General features: G+C 37.0%; 1 protein-coding gene and 1 long non-coding RNA gene across 3 annotated transcripts; both read right to left on the bottom strand.

The window, feature by feature from the left end:
- Positions 1–239: 239 nt before the first annotated feature.
- On the bottom strand, positions 240–9,407 carry LOC125262988. Of its 2 annotated transcripts, XR_007183670.1 has the most exons (4): positions 8,251–9,407; positions 6,568–6,733; positions 1,957–2,024; positions 240–575 (listed from the first exon to the last, which is right to left on the bottom strand). It is a non-coding gene; the product is annotated as an uncharacterized LOC125262988 (long non-coding RNA). The 2 variants fall into 2 exon arrangements; XR_007183671.1 differs by lacking the exons at positions 6,568–6,733; positions 8,251–9,407 and adding an exon at positions 2,228–2,736.
- A 977-nt stretch (positions 9,408–10,384) lies between these two features.
- Positions 10,385–13,588, bottom strand: LOC125262403 (interleukin-1 beta-like). Its single transcript, XM_048181165.1, has 7 exons — positions 13,387–13,588; positions 13,249–13,296; positions 12,965–13,043; positions 12,702–12,879; positions 11,549–11,710; positions 11,068–11,201; positions 10,385–10,974 (listed from the first exon to the last, which is right to left on the bottom strand). The coding sequence occupies exons 2-7, from the start codon at positions 13,290–13,292 to the stop codon at positions 10,747–10,749; spliced, it is 825 nt and encodes a 274-aa protein (XP_048037122.1). The 5' UTR covers positions 13,293–13,296; positions 13,387–13,588; the 3' UTR covers positions 10,385–10,746.
- Positions 13,589–20,675: the final 7,087 nt, after the last annotated feature.

Below are 20,675 nucleotides of genomic sequence, written 5' to 3'. Positions count from 1 at the left end.
TACATAAAAATAAAAGTAATCCCTTACTTTACTTTTTCAAGTGAAAAGTAATTAAAGTACATTATTTAGTAATGCATTACACCTAAAACTGGTCTATTGCACATTTGACCATGAGGGCAGTGGACTTTTGTTTTCGAACGTTCAAATCGCTTGCGCATGCGCTGTGGTCCGTGCGAATACAAAAATCAGGCTGACAGAACAGGGACAGTGTGCTGATGATGGACAATACGTAGACAGAATGCATTTTAAGATGGAATCTTTTATTTAAAGTCATAAAAATACAAAACACCTTTTTGTGCTCCTAAATCACTGTGCACACAGATGAAACAATGGCAAAGAAATAGCATTAGTGCTTAAAGTCGGCATTAACCAGAAGTTGCGTTTTTTTTATTTTATTTTTTTTTATTTGTGATGTATATCCAGGTGAAATGGCTTCTTGAACAAGAAAAATGTAGGGTGGTCCATGGGGAATTGATTGGATGGTTGTGGTTTTCTATTGGTCAATCTCATGGGAGTGACAGGATGCCCCGCCCTTGTGCCAGTAAACACATCATCAGAGAAGAGAAGAGATGTCACTGCAAGAGGGAGGGGAAGATGTTTTGATTAAAGATTATGAGGGCACATGAATTAAAAAAAAAAAAACATGGATGAATCATAGGATGAATCATAAACATGTAGGCCCACCCCCCCAGATTTCTTATCGATTTTTTCTCACGTTGATTTGTTACACTGACGCATGCTGCGCGGTAAAATGCAACAGCTGTTTTTATCTTTGCGCGTGAGAGTTCGTTATTATGCGGTGAGTGGCAACGTGAAGCGGCACCCGATGCTTCCAGTTTCCAGGACGCGCATCTCAATGCAGTGAAATCCGGTGGGTGCTCAGGCTCAGATACTCAAGTCGTTAGAGAATCAAGAACCTCTGACTGCAGCGCACACAGCTTTCTTCTCGTCGTTATAGTTCATTTGAGGCAGTTTCCGTGGCGTTATTTGCTCTCGCTCAGATATTGTGTGCGCGCTCAAACTTTGTTCCATGTAAATCAAACATGCTTTTTCTCTAGAATTGTCTTCTCTCCTGGATTTAATGTTGCTAGAAGCTATCAAACTTACTTAACTGACTGTTAAAATAACACCTATAAGTTGTAAAGAAATTAAGTATCTTTTTATAATAACTCCAAGTACAAATGATATAATTTTTAAACTTAGCCTACTTTAGTCAGCCAGCTCTCTATAGGCCTATTTTTATTACCTATTTAATATATATATTTTTAAAGTTGTGCTTATTGTAGTCTAAATAGATGCTTATTGAATTATTATATTTAGCTAACCAAAATGGCTCGTGGAAGTTATGACTCTGGATAATCTGTATTTTTTAGAATAGAGATCACGGTTTTTACACGATTCAAAAAGCAAATTACACAATCAAACAAAATAATATAGGGCTAATTTGCTTACTAATTTATACTTTGAGGTTATGACAAAATGTTTTATTTAATGTTCAAAATTAATTTCTAAATGTCTAAACTGTTATAGATGATTTTATTATTATTATTTAAAGAATTCATCATGTAGAAAAAAAAAAAAAAAATTAAATTAATGAATGAAATACATTTTAACAGTCACTTGTCGCCCCCTATAGAGCACCCCTCATTTTTAGATGGGCCCCCCAAACATAAAATTCTGGCTACGCCACTGGTAAATACTGCAATATTCCATGATTCTCAAATTGTGATTTCATGGTGACTTTAACTAGGCCTAGTAAGATCTCTGCAATAGACTTTAACAATACAGACACATGATCTTATTAACTTTCATTTTCACTGAGGTCAGAATACAGAAAAAGTTCTAGATTAATTAATGACCTATTCTCCAGTGACAGAATATCCACAATTGGGTTATTAGGAAAATGTTATTCAAAAAGTGAGGATTTTTTTTTACAGGCAATCCCCATTTACTTACGCTGGAGTGTCCACAGCAGAGTTTCTGTGCTTATGCAACTTCCTCATTCCATAGGTTCTGTAACAGTTCTGTAACATGAAATGAATTGCATTTACTTTACACTGAGGACAACACATCTGCTCATAAGGTGTGTTAGTATGAGACAATGAGTTAATGTGCATTCATTTGGTAATCAGAGAGCAGTGACACAAATCAGAATTTGTAAACAGGAGGAAAATGCACAGGAAATTGTGAAAGACAACAGACAAACACCAGTCCCCGCCTGTTTTACCCAGTCTATCCAGTTTGCCTTGGACTTGTGTGGCCTTCCATGACTCAATCTGTCTATGTGTGTCATTGAAGTATAACCGGAAGCATAACCTGTGTTGCATCATTAGATATAGGCTAATACAGCATTCAACCAGTTACAGGCATCTAATTGGGTGTGTGAAGAAAGAAAGAGGGATAAATAACACAAAAATAACATTGTTATAAGAGATAATATTTCATATAAATATTACTGCTGAAATGGTGCTATTCAAAAGTTTGGAGTCAGGAAGATTTTTAATTTTTGTTTTTGTTTTTTTTTGAAAGAAAGAAATGAAAACTTTTGTTCAGCAATGATGCCTTCAATTGATCAAAAGTGACAGTGAAGACATTTATAATGTTACAAAAGATTTCTCTGTTTTTTAATAAACTTTCTATTCATCAAAGAATTCTTGAATCATGGTTACCACAACAATATGAAGCAGCACAACTGTTTTCAACATTGATAATAATGTTTCTCAAATCATCATATTAGAATGATTTCTGAAGGATCATGTGACACTGAAGACTGGAGGAAATTTCAGCTTTGATCACAGGAATAAATTACATTTTAATATATATTTTCAGTCGTAATAATATTTCACATTACAGTTTTTACTGTATTTTTGATCAAATAAATGCAGCAGTAGTGAACTTTTGAACAGTAGTAGGCTATATTCATACACACACGCACTGCACTTTATCTCAGAATAGGAGTATGACAATATATGTACTTCCAGTCTTCTGTCATTCGCGTGCTGCATGGCAAAAGGAAGTGGCATTGGTCATAAGGTTGTAAAAAAAAAAAAGCCAGCCACACCACAACTACTCATAGATAAATAACGAATAATAATGCATGATGCTTACAGATTAAATAGTCATTAATAAAAAAGGATTAAATGTTTTCACACAATTATTATTTTAAATATTTTGATGCTTTGGCTCGACAATCTCAGAAACAGAAGCACCACAACCACAAATGAGCAACATGGTGGGTTTTTAAGCAAGTTCTTTGGAAATGTAACTTACTTGACAAATACGTTTGAATTTAGTTCTCATAAACATCACAAAACATAAACAGTCATTTTTCTAACAAATAAATTACACAAGTACACTGAATTGAAAGCACCGTGCACAATAACAGTGACCGCAGTAAGCATTTGGGCAATTAAATAACACTTAAAAATGTATGAAAATCATTGCAATAGATCAGTTGTGTGCAGGTCCGCATTAAGCCTACAAGGGGCCCCTGGGCTTTACCTCTTGATCCACCAGAACTATTACCTACATTCACTCAATCTTCTTAATCACAAAGTGCAAGTTATCAGCCTTTTATTTTGCATGAATAAATGCCATTACCAAAACATCCGAATCTATAGGTCTGTTATAAAATATAAATATCACTGCATGAACTACAAATTGGCACATAGTCTTAACTATTTGTACAGGCTACTCATTTCAAAAGGCTGCATCCTCTGGAGGTTGCATTTGAAGGCTGTATACGTCATTGAGGCTGACAAGAAAAACAACCGTTGGATTGCAAAGTAAGAAAGGAAACACAGCATTTTGCACCTCACAGGGAATAACCATCAATTTTATATTATGGTTACTTTTCTTTAATAAGACATCCTTATGTGATGATATTTGATTGTTGTTATTTAAGAAAGCCACTAGATGGCACTGTGCTAAATTATGTGTGGAGTACCATACAATTAAGCTTACACATGTTAAAAGTAAAGAAATAAAAGACAGACATGTTGTGAATGTCAGAAGGTTGCTTTACTTCTTACGATTGCTGGTCCACAGGCTATTGAAGTGTAGCCTATAATACATTTGTCTTTGATGAGAATGAAGACAAAAACAAGCTTGATGATGTGTTAGCCAAATTTACTGCTCACTGTTCACCCAAAAAGAACGAAACTTAGGAAAGATGTGTATTTCGTTCACGTGTGCAGCAACAGCAAGAAACGTTTGATAACTTTCTGACTGACCTCAGACTCAAAGCAAAGACATGCAATTTTGACCAGCTGAATGAATCAATGATAAGAGATCAAGTTGTCTTTGGCATCACAGTGATGCAAAGGTCAGACAACGTTTGCTGAGAGAAACAGAGCTCACTTTGCAAGAGGCAATTAAAATTTGTCAAGCCAGCGAACTTCATGTGAAACTTCATGTGAAAACGTTTGGAGAGATGATGCCAAAGACTGTGTCTCCAAATGCAGATGCCACAATCGGTGCAGTATCTTTCAAAGGAAAGCGACGCATGTCCAGAGCTGTAAAACGGAAGGATGGAGCTTATAGTTGCAAACGATGACCGAACATCTGCCTAAGCAGTGTCCAGCTTTCGGAAAACAATGTGCAAAGTGTAGCCTAATGGTAAAAATCATTTCGCAAAACAGTGTTTTTCTAAAGGAAAAGTGAGACAAAAAGAGCGATCTGTCAAGATGATAAAAGAAACTGACCTGGGGTGCGTTTCCCAAAAGCATCGTTAGCCAACTAACTTCGCAAGTTCCGTCGTTCCGGTGTTTCCCGAAACCATCGTTCAAACGACCATTCGCAAACTGCATCGCAAACTTGTGTGGTTGGAACGACAGCTCTCGAGCTGTGGTTAGAAGCATAGTTTCTTGTTTTTAGGACATGTGGACTTAATAAATCATTATCTTGAGCAAAATAAGTACAATGTATATCTTTTATTTCGAATAGCCTATATACAAATGTCATTTATAGCCTATATTTTAGTTTGTCAAGAGATTTAAAGCACCGTTTTTGGAGAGTGCGCCTGTGCGTACACTGTAAAAAATGACCGTGATTTTAACAGTAAAAGACTGCAAAAATGCTGCGGTGAAAAACTTAATTGGTTTACAGAAAGTTTCCGTACTATATACGGTGAATAACTGTAATAGATCTAACGGTACATTTAATGTAATTTTACAGTAAAATACTGTTAAATTCACAGTTTTTGGAAGTGAAAAATAACAATTCATTGTAAAATTTACAGTGAAAAACCGTAAATTGGCATTCGCACAATTCCCTGCGTGACACTTCACATTTGATATATTTTCGTTGAAATAACTCTGTTTCTTCTTAGTTTTTCTCATTTTTTTCTAATCAGTTATGTACATTAGGGTTTTATGTTGCATCTAATGTTGTTAAATTAATGTTTATTGCATTTTTAAAATTTCATGCATGTTACCATGATGGTGTTTAGTGTGTGTGTGAATGACACTGTGTGCACCTTCTATATGTTAGTGTTGTCCTTCTCAGCTTGTGGAAAAGCTGCTTGTGATGAACTTTAATTAATCATGTGACTCTTATCACCACTGTGTTTGGTGACTGTCAGTGTATTATAAAGGTACAAAACAGATATTAGTACTTCATTAGGTTGGTAAATTAACATTATATCAGTTAATGAAATACGTTATTTTACCGTAAATCTAACAGATTTTTTTTTACATTGCTACCGTATTTTTTACGGTAAAGTTCTGGCAACCACAGCTGCCGGTTTTTTACCGTAAATTTTACTGGGATTTTTTTTACAGTGTACGTGCTCTAGTACGTAAGAACAAGCATTTGACTTAATCTGGAAATAAAGCAAAATAACTGAGGAAAATGAGAATTAGTCCTCTTTCCTGCCATGTCCGTAATTTATAGCAGAAATTCTAGCATTAATTCGATCTCAAACGGATTCATTTAAAGAAGTTATTACTCCACCACCTGCGTTGAACGACAGGTTTGCGACAATACGGTTTCGGGAAACAGACGTGACTAGATGCATCGTACTATGGTAGTTCAGCAGCGAGTTACATCGTCGTTCGGGAAACGAGCGATACATTCTTCGTCGGCATGGTAACCTGTGAAAATATGCTGGAATCTGAGAACATCCAAAATGGACAGTTATCAGTTGATGCACAAAGTCAAGAGGATGCTGTCAAAATACTGGATATTATTTTATGTTTTATTATGTTTGTGTGGCCGGCAGACGTCCGCGAGGGTGTGCTGGCATTACTTTCGTTTTGTTCTTTGTTTATTTTATTAAAGATTATTGTTTTAACGTTCGCCGGTTCCCGCCTCCTTCTTCCCATATTTACGAACTGTGTTACACTGATCATCGTCCACTAATTGCAATAGTAAAAAAGAATCTGAATAAAATGACACCAAGGATTTAAAGACTAATAATGAAATCGCAGAGGTACGATTTTGATTTTGTGTATACGCCTGGTAAATAGGCTACTTAGTGCTGGCAGATACCCTCTCACGAGCACCCATAAGAAGCAGTGAGAGTACAAAAGAAGGAGATGCTGAGATTCATGTGAACATGGTACGTACTGCATTTCCTGTGTCAGATGCAAAGTCAAAGCAAATAGCAGAGGGAACCAAAAAAGACACTGAATTGCAAGCTGTCATTGACAACATGGATAATGGATGGCTGACGGGTTCATCTCCAAAATACAATGACATCAGAGGTGATCTATGTGTTGTGGATGGAATTCTCCTGAAACAAAACAGAATCGTCATTCCACAAAGCTCGAGACAAGACATACTACACAGAATTCATGAAGGTCATCTCGGTGTAGAAAAATGTAAGAGGAGAGCGAGAGACAGTCTTCTGGTCTGGAATTAACAAAGACATCGAAAATCTGGTGAGACAGTGTGACCAATGTTCCCTCTATTTTTTTTTTCTCGCTGAGCAAAACTTTTCTCTGTTGAGCGCACATTTTGGCCACCTGAGCAAAAACATACTGTATATCAGACCTGTACAATGAACGTAAACACACACACACACACACACACACACACACAAAAATGGTTTTATCATGCAACTGTAACATTTAACTTTAATGTGCCGTTTCTATTTTATTTGACCCTTGATGTAACTTAGTGATTTATTAAATAATATGTTTGAAAACAAGCAGTTCAGTCACTAAATTAAGCACATTTTAGGTTTCTTGAGATTTTTTCACATTGCTGTATTAACTGTACCAGTCTTTACCAAGAAATTCTATTAAAAAATAATTTCTGTCCTCCTGCAGGACAGTTCGATTCTTTATAATAATATAATATGAGCAGTTACAGTGATGGTTTGGGACAACCATAATGTATTTTTGTACAGTCAATTATTAGCAACAGACAGTGTTAAACCATCAAAATTACATGTTTATTGTTTATGAATTTCGAAGATTTTATATACCAGGACGTTAAGATTTTTCGTGACAAGGAGCCCTAAACAATCCCCTTGTGAGATCAATTTTTTATTAGGCTTACATTATAATATAATAAAATATAATATTTAAGTATTTAAACTGATATACAGTATTATATCAGTTTAAATGCTTCCATTTGTTTTAATATATTACATAGTGAAAACAAACTGAAGCATTTAAACTGATAGCTAAATATTTTTAAGAAAAGTGAACGTTAACTCGTTTATAGTTATCTAAACATCCCTGAAACCCACACCACCACCACCACACACAAAAATCTATTTAAACTGAGGTATATCACTGATGTATTTTGAGTTTGCACGCTTCACCTGTGGTGGGAGTGTGATTGTAAATGTCTCGAGAGTTTTGTTAGCATTCTGTGCCCATCATCCGTTATTTCCACCACTTTTCATTAAAACATGACGTTTTAGTTCTCATTTCTTTTCATTTCGCGTTGTCTCTCGTGTTGAGGTATTTAGTCCGCAAACATGACAGTATTCTTACCGCGACTGATTTGGCTCAGGGCCAGCCAGCGCACGTGCTCAATCGTTTTCTTTCTATGAAACCTGTAAACCGCATTCACCGGTTCCAACTCTATAGCGACAATAACTCTATAGCGGTTGTCCAGAGCACTGCAATTATTTCTCATTTAAACTACTACAATCATTTTCATGTCTGTTCTCTGCGCGGCAATTATTTCTTCTGCGCGGCCGCGCACGCGCGCAGCTTAGAGGGAACATTGAGTGTGACGCGTGTCAGAAATTCAGAAACAAGCAAATCAAAAAGCCAATGATAATTCCGAACTTACCGACATCACCCTGGGAGAAGGTTGGAATGGATCTCTTCCATCTGAAAGGCAATAATTATCTAGTGGTGATCGACTACTACTCAAATTACCCTGAATTGGCTTTACTATCTAGCATGTCTACAAAGTGCGTAATTACACATGCAAAATCAATTTTTGCAAGACATGGCATACCACAGACTGTCATCAGTGACCATGGCCCATGCTTCAGCAGCAAAGAGTGGCAAGAGTTTTCAGTGCAATATGACTTCAAGCATGTAACTTCTAGTCCAGAGTATGCCCAGTCAAATCGCAAGGCCGAGAAAGGTGTTCATATTCTCAAGCAACTTCTGAAAAAGGCTGCTGACAGCAAGTCTGATCCATACCTTGCTGGTCTTGCCGTCTTGATGCACTTCACGCGCAGAACCGCACATGTATTCAAAGCAAAGCGATGTTAAAGGGACAGTCATCACATTGTAAAATGCGGTTATATTTTTTCCTGCATCACCGGGGCCCGTGCATTAATGCAGCCCAGGTTGTGTGTATCTGCTCAAATGATGCAGGATCTTTCCTCTGAACTATCTTCACTGACATTCAGACGTGCAGTGTCACTTTACTGAGCGTGTCCAGAATTGAGATTGCATTTTCATTTACTCTCTTCAGGGATTACCTAATTCAAGGGGCTATATATAAGAATTTTTTATGTATTAATCGCATTTTATTGCCATTGTTTGAACACCTGGTAACAAAACTTAAAAAACCGAGCCCTTTCCCGACTTCCTAGGCTGGCCTCGGGACGTTTTTGCCGGGAAAATATAAAAGGATGTGATGGTTACGCGCGCTCCCGAGAGCAGTGTTGTCAAGTCCATGGTTTTCCAGCGGAATTGGGCTACTTTTACACTGTTTCTGCAGGTTGTTTTTCATGTCCGCGGGTTGAATTGACCCAAATTAATGTGACATTTAGCCCCTGGAATGCAAATTTTACCAGGGGAATCCCGCCAAAAACGCAAATTTGGAGGCCAAGTCAACACCTCAAACTCGTTGTTGTTCTCCTCAATCCATTCCTGTACCATTTTTGCTTTGTGGCAGGACGAATTATCTTGCTGAAAGAGGCCACAGCCACCAGGGAATACCGTTTCCATGAAAGGCTTTACATGGTCTGCAACAATGCTTAGGTATGTTTTACGTGTCAAAGTAACATCCACATGGATGGCAGGACCCAAGGTTTCCCAGCAGAACATTGCCCAAAGCATCACACTGCCTCCACCAGCTTGCCTTCTTCCCATAATGCATCCTGGTGCCATGTGTTCCCCAGGTAAGTGACGCACACGCATCCGGCCATCCACATGATGTAAAAGAAAACGTGATTCATCAGACCAAGCCACCTTCTTCCATTGCTCTGTGGTCCAGTTCTGATGCTCACATGCTCATGCACTGTGATGCACTGTGTATTCTGACACCTTTCTATCAGAACCAGCATTAACTTCTTGAGCAATTTGAGCTCCATTAGCTCTTCTGTTGGATCAGACCACACGGGCCAGCCTTCGCTCCACACGTGCATCATTGAGTCTTGGCCGCCCATGACCCTGTCGCCGGTTCACCACTGTTCCTTCCTTGGAGCACTTTTGATAGAAACTGACCACTGCAGACCGGGAACACCCCACAAAAGCTGCAGTTTTGGAGATGCTCTGACCCAGTCGTCTAGCCATCACAATTTGGCCCTTGTCAAACTCACTCAAATCCTTACGCTTACCCATTTTTCCTGCTTCTAACACATCAACTTTGAGGACAAAATGTTCACTTGCTGCCTAATATATCCCACCCACTAACAGGTGCCGTGATCAAGAGATCATCAGTGTTATTCACTTCACCTGTCAGTGCTTATAATGTTATGCCTGATCGGTGTATACACACACACACACACACACACACACACACACACACATATATATATATCCCCTATATTTTTAGGTGTGATTAAAATGTGTGCTTGGATAAACAACATCTTTGATATATTTCCCCACATGTTCAGAAGGAAGTAAATTGTCAACATTTATCATGTTTTATTTTTTTTTAAATGTTGAAAATTTAGCTGGAGACGTCCCAAAATTAAAATGAAGCACTCTAGGTCTGAAGATCTGATCAACTCGACAACATGTAATGATTATTTCATAGGTTTATTTCATAACACAATCAAGAGCAAAACAAAGTTTGATTTTTTTAAATAATTACACTTAAAATAATTTAGAATACTTTAAAATAAATATTAAATATTATTACAAATTATGAATATAGAAAAACATTAATACTTAGAAAAAAAAATTCAACGTGAATTTACAATTACCACATTAATGTCGTCACATAGTGCAAAAAACAAGATACAGAAGCCCAAGATCTGCAGGAGTCTAACAGCTGCCTCTACATCAAGTCTTACAAGGTTTGGAACGATCAATAAATCCAGATCATAAACTGTACTTAGTACATACTCTCTGGAAATATTTAGGAAATCAAATTTGATTCTTAACTCCGGATCTGTTGTTTGTCCTCCAGCGTGAAGTTTGTCAATCGGCTACTTGGCACCTGACACATATCCACCGGCTTACTATCCGCATAATCCGTGCTAATAAACCATCCAGGATATTTAACGGATTCAAAAGTGTTATTAGCCACACCGGTCTCTCTCCTGAAGAACAGGAGGTTTTCATGTGGGTCACCAGCTTTAATGGTTTTGAGGGGTCCAGTGATCTCCTGAAATAATAAAAAGGAGATTAGATCCTTACTTTATAATGTGGGGGAAAACAATTGGTAGAAGGTTGTGGAACTTGGTTGTGGTGAACAAACCTCCAAGACCAGGTGAGGGGAAGAATCATTGGTACAAGCAAGATAGAGATTGCTATTGGAAATGCCCAGACACACAGGCTGGGATGCATTCGGTTTGACACTCGGTGATACATACGTGGACAGACTGAATCGAACTGAAAAAACAAAAAGTGTAGGTTAAGAGAGAAACGTCAAAAGGATATTTCTGAAGTCATGTGTTTAAATGTGAATGCACATGTTCTATATAGAACTTCTTAGAATGCGGTTCTTAGAACCTTTTAGGGGTTTCCATCATTTTATGGATTTAGATTTAACTCATCTTTCATTTTAATTACATTTTTATTAATTAAGCAGCTCATAAACATACTTTATCACTAGAAATAAATTGTATTGACCCATTAAACATGAAAGTATTATGCAATCACTAAGACTCCTCTCCTTATATAGAACCTTTTTAGCATAAATTGAGTCAAGAACCCCATTGAACCCATTTGAGATTTACCTTTGAAATCGCTGTTTCCGTCTCTCAGCGTCACAGCCATCAAACGAGGAGATGCACTGCTTTTCACCAGAGTCTTCTTGAGCTGATCACAAACGGTGCATTGCAAGGTCGTGCTGGTCTTATCGTAAGATGGTGTAACCTCAACCGCTTCCATACGACGCTCTGTGGAAGTAACAAGACATTAGTGAACGTCAACAACAACAACAATGAAAAGCAAATGCTTAAACTGTTTGGTTGTCAAATTCCTTTTTAGGTCAAGTTGATACTCAAGTCAAATCACATATATTTATTTCTATAGTGCTTTATACAATATTACGCACATGACATGCAAGAAAAAAAATTAAATTGTGTGCACGATTTACTATTTAGTTCCCTCAATTTGATAAATCATGTGGACGATTTACTATTTCGTTCCCTTGATTTGCTAAATTGCACAAAAGATTTACTATTTCGTTTAAGCACAATAAACAGGCATGCAAACACTTTGGCTGAATCTATAGTAAGCGAAAAGCAGGATGTGACACGGAGTATGTTCGAATTTGAAGTACTGATAAAACAGTACCTGGATGACCTACTATTTCTGGTGAGAATTAGTCAGCAAAAAAAAAAAAATCCAATACATCCATTGAAAGATGTTAAAACTGTGGCCAGTATGTCAGTTCATCATTTGTGCTGTTCATAGGAGTATGTGAATAATGGCGGTGAAAAATAACCAGAATTCTTAGAGAATAATCAGAGTGAAGGTTTGCTCGTGTCACATAAACATCTTACTCTGATAATTATTGGAAATAATCACATTTTCGGTGCACATGCAAACATAGTCGATGATGCAAACTATTAGACAAATTCAAATTTTGCTCTAAAGCTGCTTGAAAGATAATAGTCATGATTCAGCTCGAGTCACTTCCGTTTTGGTTCATTAGTTCAACAATTCTAAAATTATCCTTTAGTTTGGTATTGCAATTTCATAACATTATTGTGGTTTTGCTGGACAAACTAGGTCATATGGTAACTGAACACAGTAACTGGTTTGTTGTGGCCAACCAGCACTAATCATCTTGACCGAGGTGGTGTACCAGATCCACCTGACAGTCGATGTACAATCAAACCACCAGAAGCTAGTTTTAGCTGCATAAAAGTTTGCTAGTGGTACCTCTGATCACATTCTCCATGATGATGTTGAGCACCTCTTCTTCACCAAACTCTGAAGACTTTGGTTTGACGTGCTTCATCCTCTTCAGAGCAATGAAGATGTTCACCACTTGCTTCATGCTAGAAGGATGCTTCGACATTACCAGTTTGATGCCTTCGTGCATGTCGCATCGGCAGCTCTGGAGAAATTAATTTTAGAGTTATGTTTTAGATGATCTAATATGAATTAGACCACATCTATAAGCAAATTTAAAAGCAACCCACCATGGCTGGTTGATCCGAGCAGTCCATCTCATCAGAATCGGCACTGTCAGAGTAAAATGCACTGTCTGTCTCAGATGCACTGTTTAAGAAACAAGTCAAATATATAATCAGAAGAGTTTTAGGCAAACTATTTTAAATAAAACCAAAGCAATATCAAGAAGTAAACGATTTGTCTGCTTCACGCGTCATCAAGAACTGTTTGATAATGCAATAACAACACAGACTATAAAAAAAAAAAAAAATCACACAAATAATATAAAACCGTTTGATCTGGTAATACTTACTGATCATAAGTCAAGGTTATCGTTTCATATAGGTCGCATGCCATCGTTCTAAAATAAAGCATAAAAATGTTTAAACATTGACAAAATGATTAAAAACAGAACTTAAAAGACGTCAAGTTGCCATTGCACGCCACATACCTGTCAATCAGTTGAGTTCCTTCTCTGGAATTAGTGAGCTGGTTTAATGGTTGCTTCTCTTCTGAGAGTCTTTGGTTTAATGTCTTAGTGACAGCTGAAGACTGCCTTTATATCTTCCTCCTCCCTGAGCCGTTCCTCATTGAGTGGGAATTCCCCAATGAGGCAGTTAAATTTTTCGACATAGCGGACATCCTCAATCAGGTGCGTTTATCCGCTTGTTAAATCGTGATGTAAGGAACGCCGTTTCCGGGTCCAAGCCTCAACTCGTTTCACTTGAGAATGCCATCGACTTCCGTTTATGTGCATAATTTATTCATATTAAACATCAATCATTTTAAAAAGTAAAACATTTTAAATACTTACAGTCTACACCAGGGGTTCCCAAACTTTTCAGCCCACGACCCCCAAAATAACGATGACAGTGACTCGCGACCCCCACTATCCTCGGAGGTGGTTAATGAGTTGTGCACAAAGGCGCACACGCACTAACGCATGTTTCACACATAGGCCTACTCTGTTTGCAGTGCGCATTTTTTTCTGTGCCCATATTAACGGATTTCACACTGCACGCGGATGCGGTCCGGCAGTGCGTTCCAGGAGCGGTGCGTCTGCAGCAGTGCAGCGATCATTTACGCGCCGAGTCTATTTTTGCTGTGCTGCACAGCGCTGAATTAAAACGACAGCGCACTGTTCGCATTAAAATAAACATGTATTGACGCGAAAAAACTAGTAATTTCACCATAGATTCATATAGTTCAAAGTCTCTGTTACACAGTTTAAACACGGCATTTTTGCCTCGGGTAAAGCAAGGAAAATAACACCTTACCAGGCATTTAGGTGAACAAGGAGACATAAACAATAGCACTCGTCTCTTCGTGAAGGTGGAAAAACAGTTCTTTATGACCTGAGGGATTTATTGTAAAAAGATTTAAAAGGAAAGAAAAGACGAGAGTCGCCTGTTTTTGTCTATTTTAAGTTTTTTTTTTTTTTAAAAAAAACGTTTTTGATTTTAACATAAAGCTTACGTTAAAATGTTTTGCCACTTGCGTAAGCAACATAATATATAAATCTAAAGTATTACTTCAGATAAATATAAAGTATGATATGAATAAACGTTTAAATATAGTGCGTTTAAACGTGACATCTATGAAATATAGTGTAGGCCTATACAAAGAGAATCGCTGTGCTGACAAGCCATATTCAGTAACAACTTTTGGATTTGAAATAAAAATAAGTAAATGTTGTGTTTGTGATACACAGCCATGGAGCAGTTGCGCACTGCAAACGCGGCATATGTGAAGCGCGTGCTTCTCCGCTCTCCTCCGCCGGCCTCCCTGCGTTGTCTTTTTTGATCGATATTAACCAACGTTTCATTTCGACACATGTCTGAATGTTTAACATGTTGCAGTAAACTGACCTGCTGCAGCTGATGCTGTTGCTACTATGTCATTAATCTGTCGTAATCACCTCAGGAGTCACGGCCGAGGAAAGGAAACTCGAAAGGTTGATGGCTTTTTTTTTATTTGCATGGTTTTTGTTTTTAATTTAACTACTATTTTTAGTATTTTGTGACAATTATTGATAGAATATACTCTTTCTAATCGTTTAATTATTATTATTTTTTTTATTTTTTATTTTTTTTATTTCTGGAAATCATCTCGCGACCCCTCCCTCACTGTCTCGCGACCCCCCCCGGTGGGTCGCGACCCCGACTTTGGGAACCACTGGTCTACACAACAGTCTCCGTGCTCACAGCGTCACAGACATTAATATTTTAACGATTTATAAAAGATGAATCATTGTCTGGCCATCTGGAATATTGTATGGAGATAAAGTATTACATATTTGTTTTCTTGTGGTATGAGATAGAGCGTTTTTTAATAAATTTTATTGAACAGAGAAACACATTCCATACAATTACAACAATACAGAAATCTCAAATGCTAGGGGGATATACAAAAATATATATAGGAATACATTAAAAAGTTTTTGTTTCTTTGAGGGCAATATAGATTCAATATAATATTTCACTTCATTTTTAAATGCTATAAAACATGTTTTTTTACCTGAAAATTTACATTTATAGATATGAAATTTGGCCATTAAAATAAAAAAAAAATAATAAAATAAGTGCAAGTCTGTTTATCTTTGGAGTTTACAATAATGCCTAAAAGAACATCTTTCCACTGTAAAATAAAATTTCCATCAACATTTCCCACAATAAAGTCAAGTACATTTTGCCAAAAAAAAAAGATACATAAGGGCAGTGCCAAAATAAATGAACAGCTGTCTCTGGCGTATGAGATAGAGCGTTTTTAATTTTTTTTATTATTTTTTTTTATTTTATTTTATTAAATGTTTAAGTATGAGATAGAGCGTTTGGACCCGGAAGCGCTGCCGCGTGACGTCAGACTTGACGTAATGACCATTATGTTGTCCGGATCAAATATTTTTTTTCAAAAAAGAGAAACTTCTATTATGATCCTGTTTTCACCTAATTAAAAGTGAATTAGATCTTTTGTGTGTGTGTGTGTGTTTATTGTAAAAGGAAAAATGACTTAAAGAGTTAAAATACATTTTAAATACAAATACATCTTACATTTGATTTGTAACAAAATGTTCGTTTAAAAACAACCCAAGTTGGGCTGAAAATGGACAAACCTAGCAATTGGGTTAAATGTTTGCCCAAAGTGCTGGGCAGTTTTATTTAACCCAACTATTATTTAAAAATGACTATATGGCTTGCTTAAAATGAACCCAAAATTTAAAAATCAAACTCATAATTACTAGAGGCAACAATAATAATCAAAATGTGAACATTTATTAATAAGCACTTTAATAAATGTTTATTGTTTAATTATTATTCATCATAAATGTTCATTTCCCACATACTTTGAGTTCATTTTAAACAAGCAATACAGTCATTTTTAAACAATAGTTGAGTTAAATAAAACTACCCAGCAGGTTGGGCAAACATTTAACCCAACTGCTGGGTTTGTCCATTTTCAACCCAACATTTTTTAGAGTGAAGAAGCATTTTTATGTGACAAGAAGAAAAAAAAAAACCATAAAAAAAATATTTTGTAATAACTACTAATAAAAGTATTATATCAAGACAACATGTCAGGAAAGTTACTTACATTTAATTTGATAGGGATAAAAGTTATCTTGTAAAAACAAACTCTGTGATGAATTTATGTGAATATTTTATGGACTTTCTGGACTACTAAAATCCAACTGAACATGTCCCTCATCCAGAAACTCAGTTCATGTTGTCACACTGTATGGTGTAAGTTGTAATGAAAACCTTCCATTTACAGGCTTTTCAGCAAAAACATTACAGTAAAACTAGTCTGAAACATAAAACAACAGTTGAAACAGCAAAACTGTAAAATACAAAAACATGAACCCATTGTTTTGTAGAGCAACAAAAATTTGTGTTTTTGTCACTTTTGTGGCCTTTTTTTTTTCTCAAGGGCTTTTGCAATATGCAAAAAGTTGTAGTTTGAGGGGGGGTGGGGGTGGGGGGGGAATCACAAAAAAATTATCCTAATTTGCAACAGTCTTGAACTACGCATTCGAGTGAAAACAAGTACTTATGAAACTGAAACCATTACAGTTTCTAAGATAGTAACGTGTGACAACTTGCCCCAGTCTCCTCTCTGAGTGCGTGGCTGCTATCAAAATGAGCAAACGCTTTTACACTCATCTTTGAGGTTTACCGGTACTTGTATTTGAAATAAATGTATTATAAAAGAATTAGTCTTACCTACAATGTTGTTTTGCAAAGGTTTGAGCCTTAGTCCTCCATCCAGCTTACTGTTTGTGCTGTAACAGCTGTAAATCTGTTTTTTGAATCTCATTTTGTTCTTAAGGCAGAATGTAGACAGATAGTAAGCTTTCCTTAAAGTAATGCGTAGTCGAATAATATGGCATTTAAGTCAGTCCCCACTATCTTGCTGCACATTGTAACTATAGGTACTGCTCAACTTACTCCTATTCTTAACATCTACACCTACCCCAACCCTAAACCTACCCTGTAAGGGTTAATAAAACAGAATCTGATAAGTAGCAAATTTAATTTATTGTTATTTTATGGTGAGATTTTGCGTTCCTTTTAGCCACAACCATTTTAAAGACCTTTTGGCACACACCCATCACTCTGACCTGCAGATACACACACTTGGACTGATCTCAAGGGGCAGTGACTCACTCAGGCTCCCGGGCTCCCTCGTCCCACAGGCTCCGACTTGGTCAGACGTTGTCCAGCCTGCACCTGCGGTTTCACCTGGCTCCCCCTTCCCCTCGTCTCCTCCTTCGTCCTCAGTCGCACTGTCTCCGTCTCAGTCTTCAGGTTCCCGGATTCCACCTCGGATGCTCGTCGTCCCAGCTCAAGCTCGGTCTCCAGATCCAGCAGTGTCGGTTGGGCTCTTCTGCATTCCAGCTCCACCTGGATCTCCATCATCGGTGGCATCTCCATCGGCCGTCCCCAGGGTGGCGCCGCTCAACTCTCCACTATGGCGTTTCCCGTCTTCGACTCCACCCTGGGGCCTCATCATGGTTGGTCTCTGGACCAACATCTGGCTCCTCCTGCTTCAGGCTTCCCCTTGGCTCCTCCCACCCTCCACTCCCCCTTGGACTATTTTTGTTTTCTGTAGGCCGCGCCTACCCGGAGGGGGCGATATGTTACATGTACTGTGTTCTGTGACCTAGTTTTCCCCTGCCTGTTTCATTAGTTCATTTGATCCACCTGTGTCTTGTTAATTAACTCACCTCCTTGTTTAATTCCCTTTGTTAGACACATGTATTTATACCCAGTGTTCTCCTTCACTCCTGGTCCGTTCTTGTTGATGTCTACACGTGTATGTTATCTACCCTGTGGGAATCTCCTGTGTTATATTAAAGTATTGTTGTTATCGTCATCTTTGTCTTCGTCATGCTTGGTACTACAGCTACGGTAACACAATGTGGATATTTGTAGCATTATTCGAGTATTAATCATTTTCTGTGTTCCAATGCGTGTTCTTTCTTTTTCTTCCACTTCGCTCCATCTAGCGTAGTGTTGGGTAAGTGACTAAGTCAGTAATTAAGTCATTAATTACTAGCTACAAATTACATTTTCAACAGTCTAATTAGATTACTGTACTAAATACTCTCTCTAAAAAGTTACTTGCATGAATTGCTTTCTAAATCCCATATCAAGCTCGACCAGTATACTAAGACTACTATTTTTTTCTAAGATTTTAATTCTTTCAAATAAATAATAAAGTTATTTAAACAAAAACAAAGTATTTAAATGAAGAAGTTTACATTAAAAACATACATTCTATCATTAGACGTTAAATTTTGATGTTAAATCCGATATTGGATAGTATTTAAGGCAATTACATCAGATGTAACTACATAAAAATAAAAGTAATCCCTTACTTTACTTTTTCAAGTGAAAAGTAATTAAAGTACATTATTTAGTAATGCATTACACCTAAAACTGGTCTATTGCACATTTTTGCGCCGTGGTCCGTGCGAATACAAAAATCAGACTAACAGAACAGGGACAGTGTGCTGATGATGGACAATACGTAGACAGAATGCATTTTAAGATTGAATCTTTTATTTAAAGTCATAAAAATACAAAACACCTTTTTTGTGCTCCTAAATAACTGTGCACACAGATGAAACAATGGCAAAGAAATATTAGCTTTAGTGCTTAAAGCCGGCATTAACCGAATGTTGCAGGGTTTTTTTTTTTTGTGATGTATATCCAGGTGAAATGGCTTCATGAACAAGAAAAATGTAGGGTGGTCCATGGGGAATTGATTGGATGGTTGTGGTTTTCTATTGGTCAATCTCATGGGAGTGACAGGATGCCCCGCCCTTGTGCCAGTAAACACATCATCAGAGAAGAGAAGAGAAGAGATGTCACTGCAAGAAGGAGGGGAAGATGTTTTGATTAAAGATTATGAGGGCACATGAATTAAAAACAAAAGATGTACATGGACGAATCATAATAAATATTGCAATATTCCATAACAAATTCTCAATTGTGATTTCATGGTGACTTTAACTAGGCCTACTAGTAAGATCTCTGCAATAGACTTTAACAATAAAGACACATGATCTTATTAACTTTCATTTTCACAGAGGAAAAAGTTCTAGATGAATTAATGACATATTCTCCAGAATATCCACAATTGGGTTATTAGGAAAATATGTTATTCAAAAGTGAAGATCAGGCAATTCCCATTCACTTACGCTGGAGATTACTTCTGCACTTATGCAACTTCCTTATTCAGGCTGCATGTGTAACAGTGCTTGTTAACTAATAAAAAGGCTGCATTTACTTTTTACACTTATGACAACAGTTGTAACAGTTTTAGTATGAGATAATCTGAATTTATATTAATAATTTGCTATTAGGTCAGACAACAGTCATTGAGTAAGTCAGAATTTGTAAACAATAGCAGGAAAATGGATACGAAATTGTGAAAGACATAGACAAAGAGATTTGTTCCCATCTATTTTACCCAGTCTGTCCAGTTTAGCAGGCCTTCTATGACTCAATCTGTGTTGTTGAAATATAACCGGATGCATAACCTGTGCTAATACTGCCTCAGTTACAGGCAGTTACAGGATGCCTTCAATTGATCAAAAGTGACAGTGAAGACATTTATAATGTTACAAAAGATTTCTCTGTTTTTTAATAAACTTTCTATTCATCAAAGAATCCTTGAATCATGGTTACCACAACAATATGAAGTTTGGTTCATTTGGTCCAGACCAAAGAAGAAAAAAAAACATTTAGTCCTGGTCCGATTAGCGTTCAGATTGGCAAAAGATACCGAACCTTAAGGCATAGGGATACATTCACAATGTGTTGGTCGGATTTTATGACGTATTGCCTATTTTGAGACGGAACTTACCGAACATCCAAAACAATGCTGTTTTCAGAGGTCTCGGTCCACTTGTTTGATGTGCACCAGGGTTCGGATGGCAGCGTTCACATATGTTCAAATGAACCGAGCAATCGCACCAGGGTTCGTTTTAATCGAACCAAACATGCCAAGTGTGAACGCACCCTTAGAAATGTTTCTCAAATCATCATATTAGAATGATTTCTGAAGGATCATGTGACACTGAAGACTGGAGGAAATTTCAGCTTTGATCACAGGAATAAATTACATTTTAATATATATTTTCAGTTGTAATAATATTTCACATTACAGTTTTTACTGTATTTTTGATCAAATAAATGCAGCAGTAGTGAACTTTTGAACAGTAGTAGGCTATAT

Source organism: Megalobrama amblycephala, linkage group LG2 (genome assembly GCF_018812025.1).
Source record: "Megalobrama amblycephala isolate DHTTF-2021 linkage group LG2, ASM1881202v1, whole genome shotgun sequence".
NCBI classification, from domain to species: Eukaryota; Metazoa; Chordata; class Actinopteri; order Cypriniformes; family Xenocyprididae; genus Megalobrama; species Megalobrama amblycephala.
This window is presented reverse-complemented; position numbering and strand designations above follow the sequence as displayed.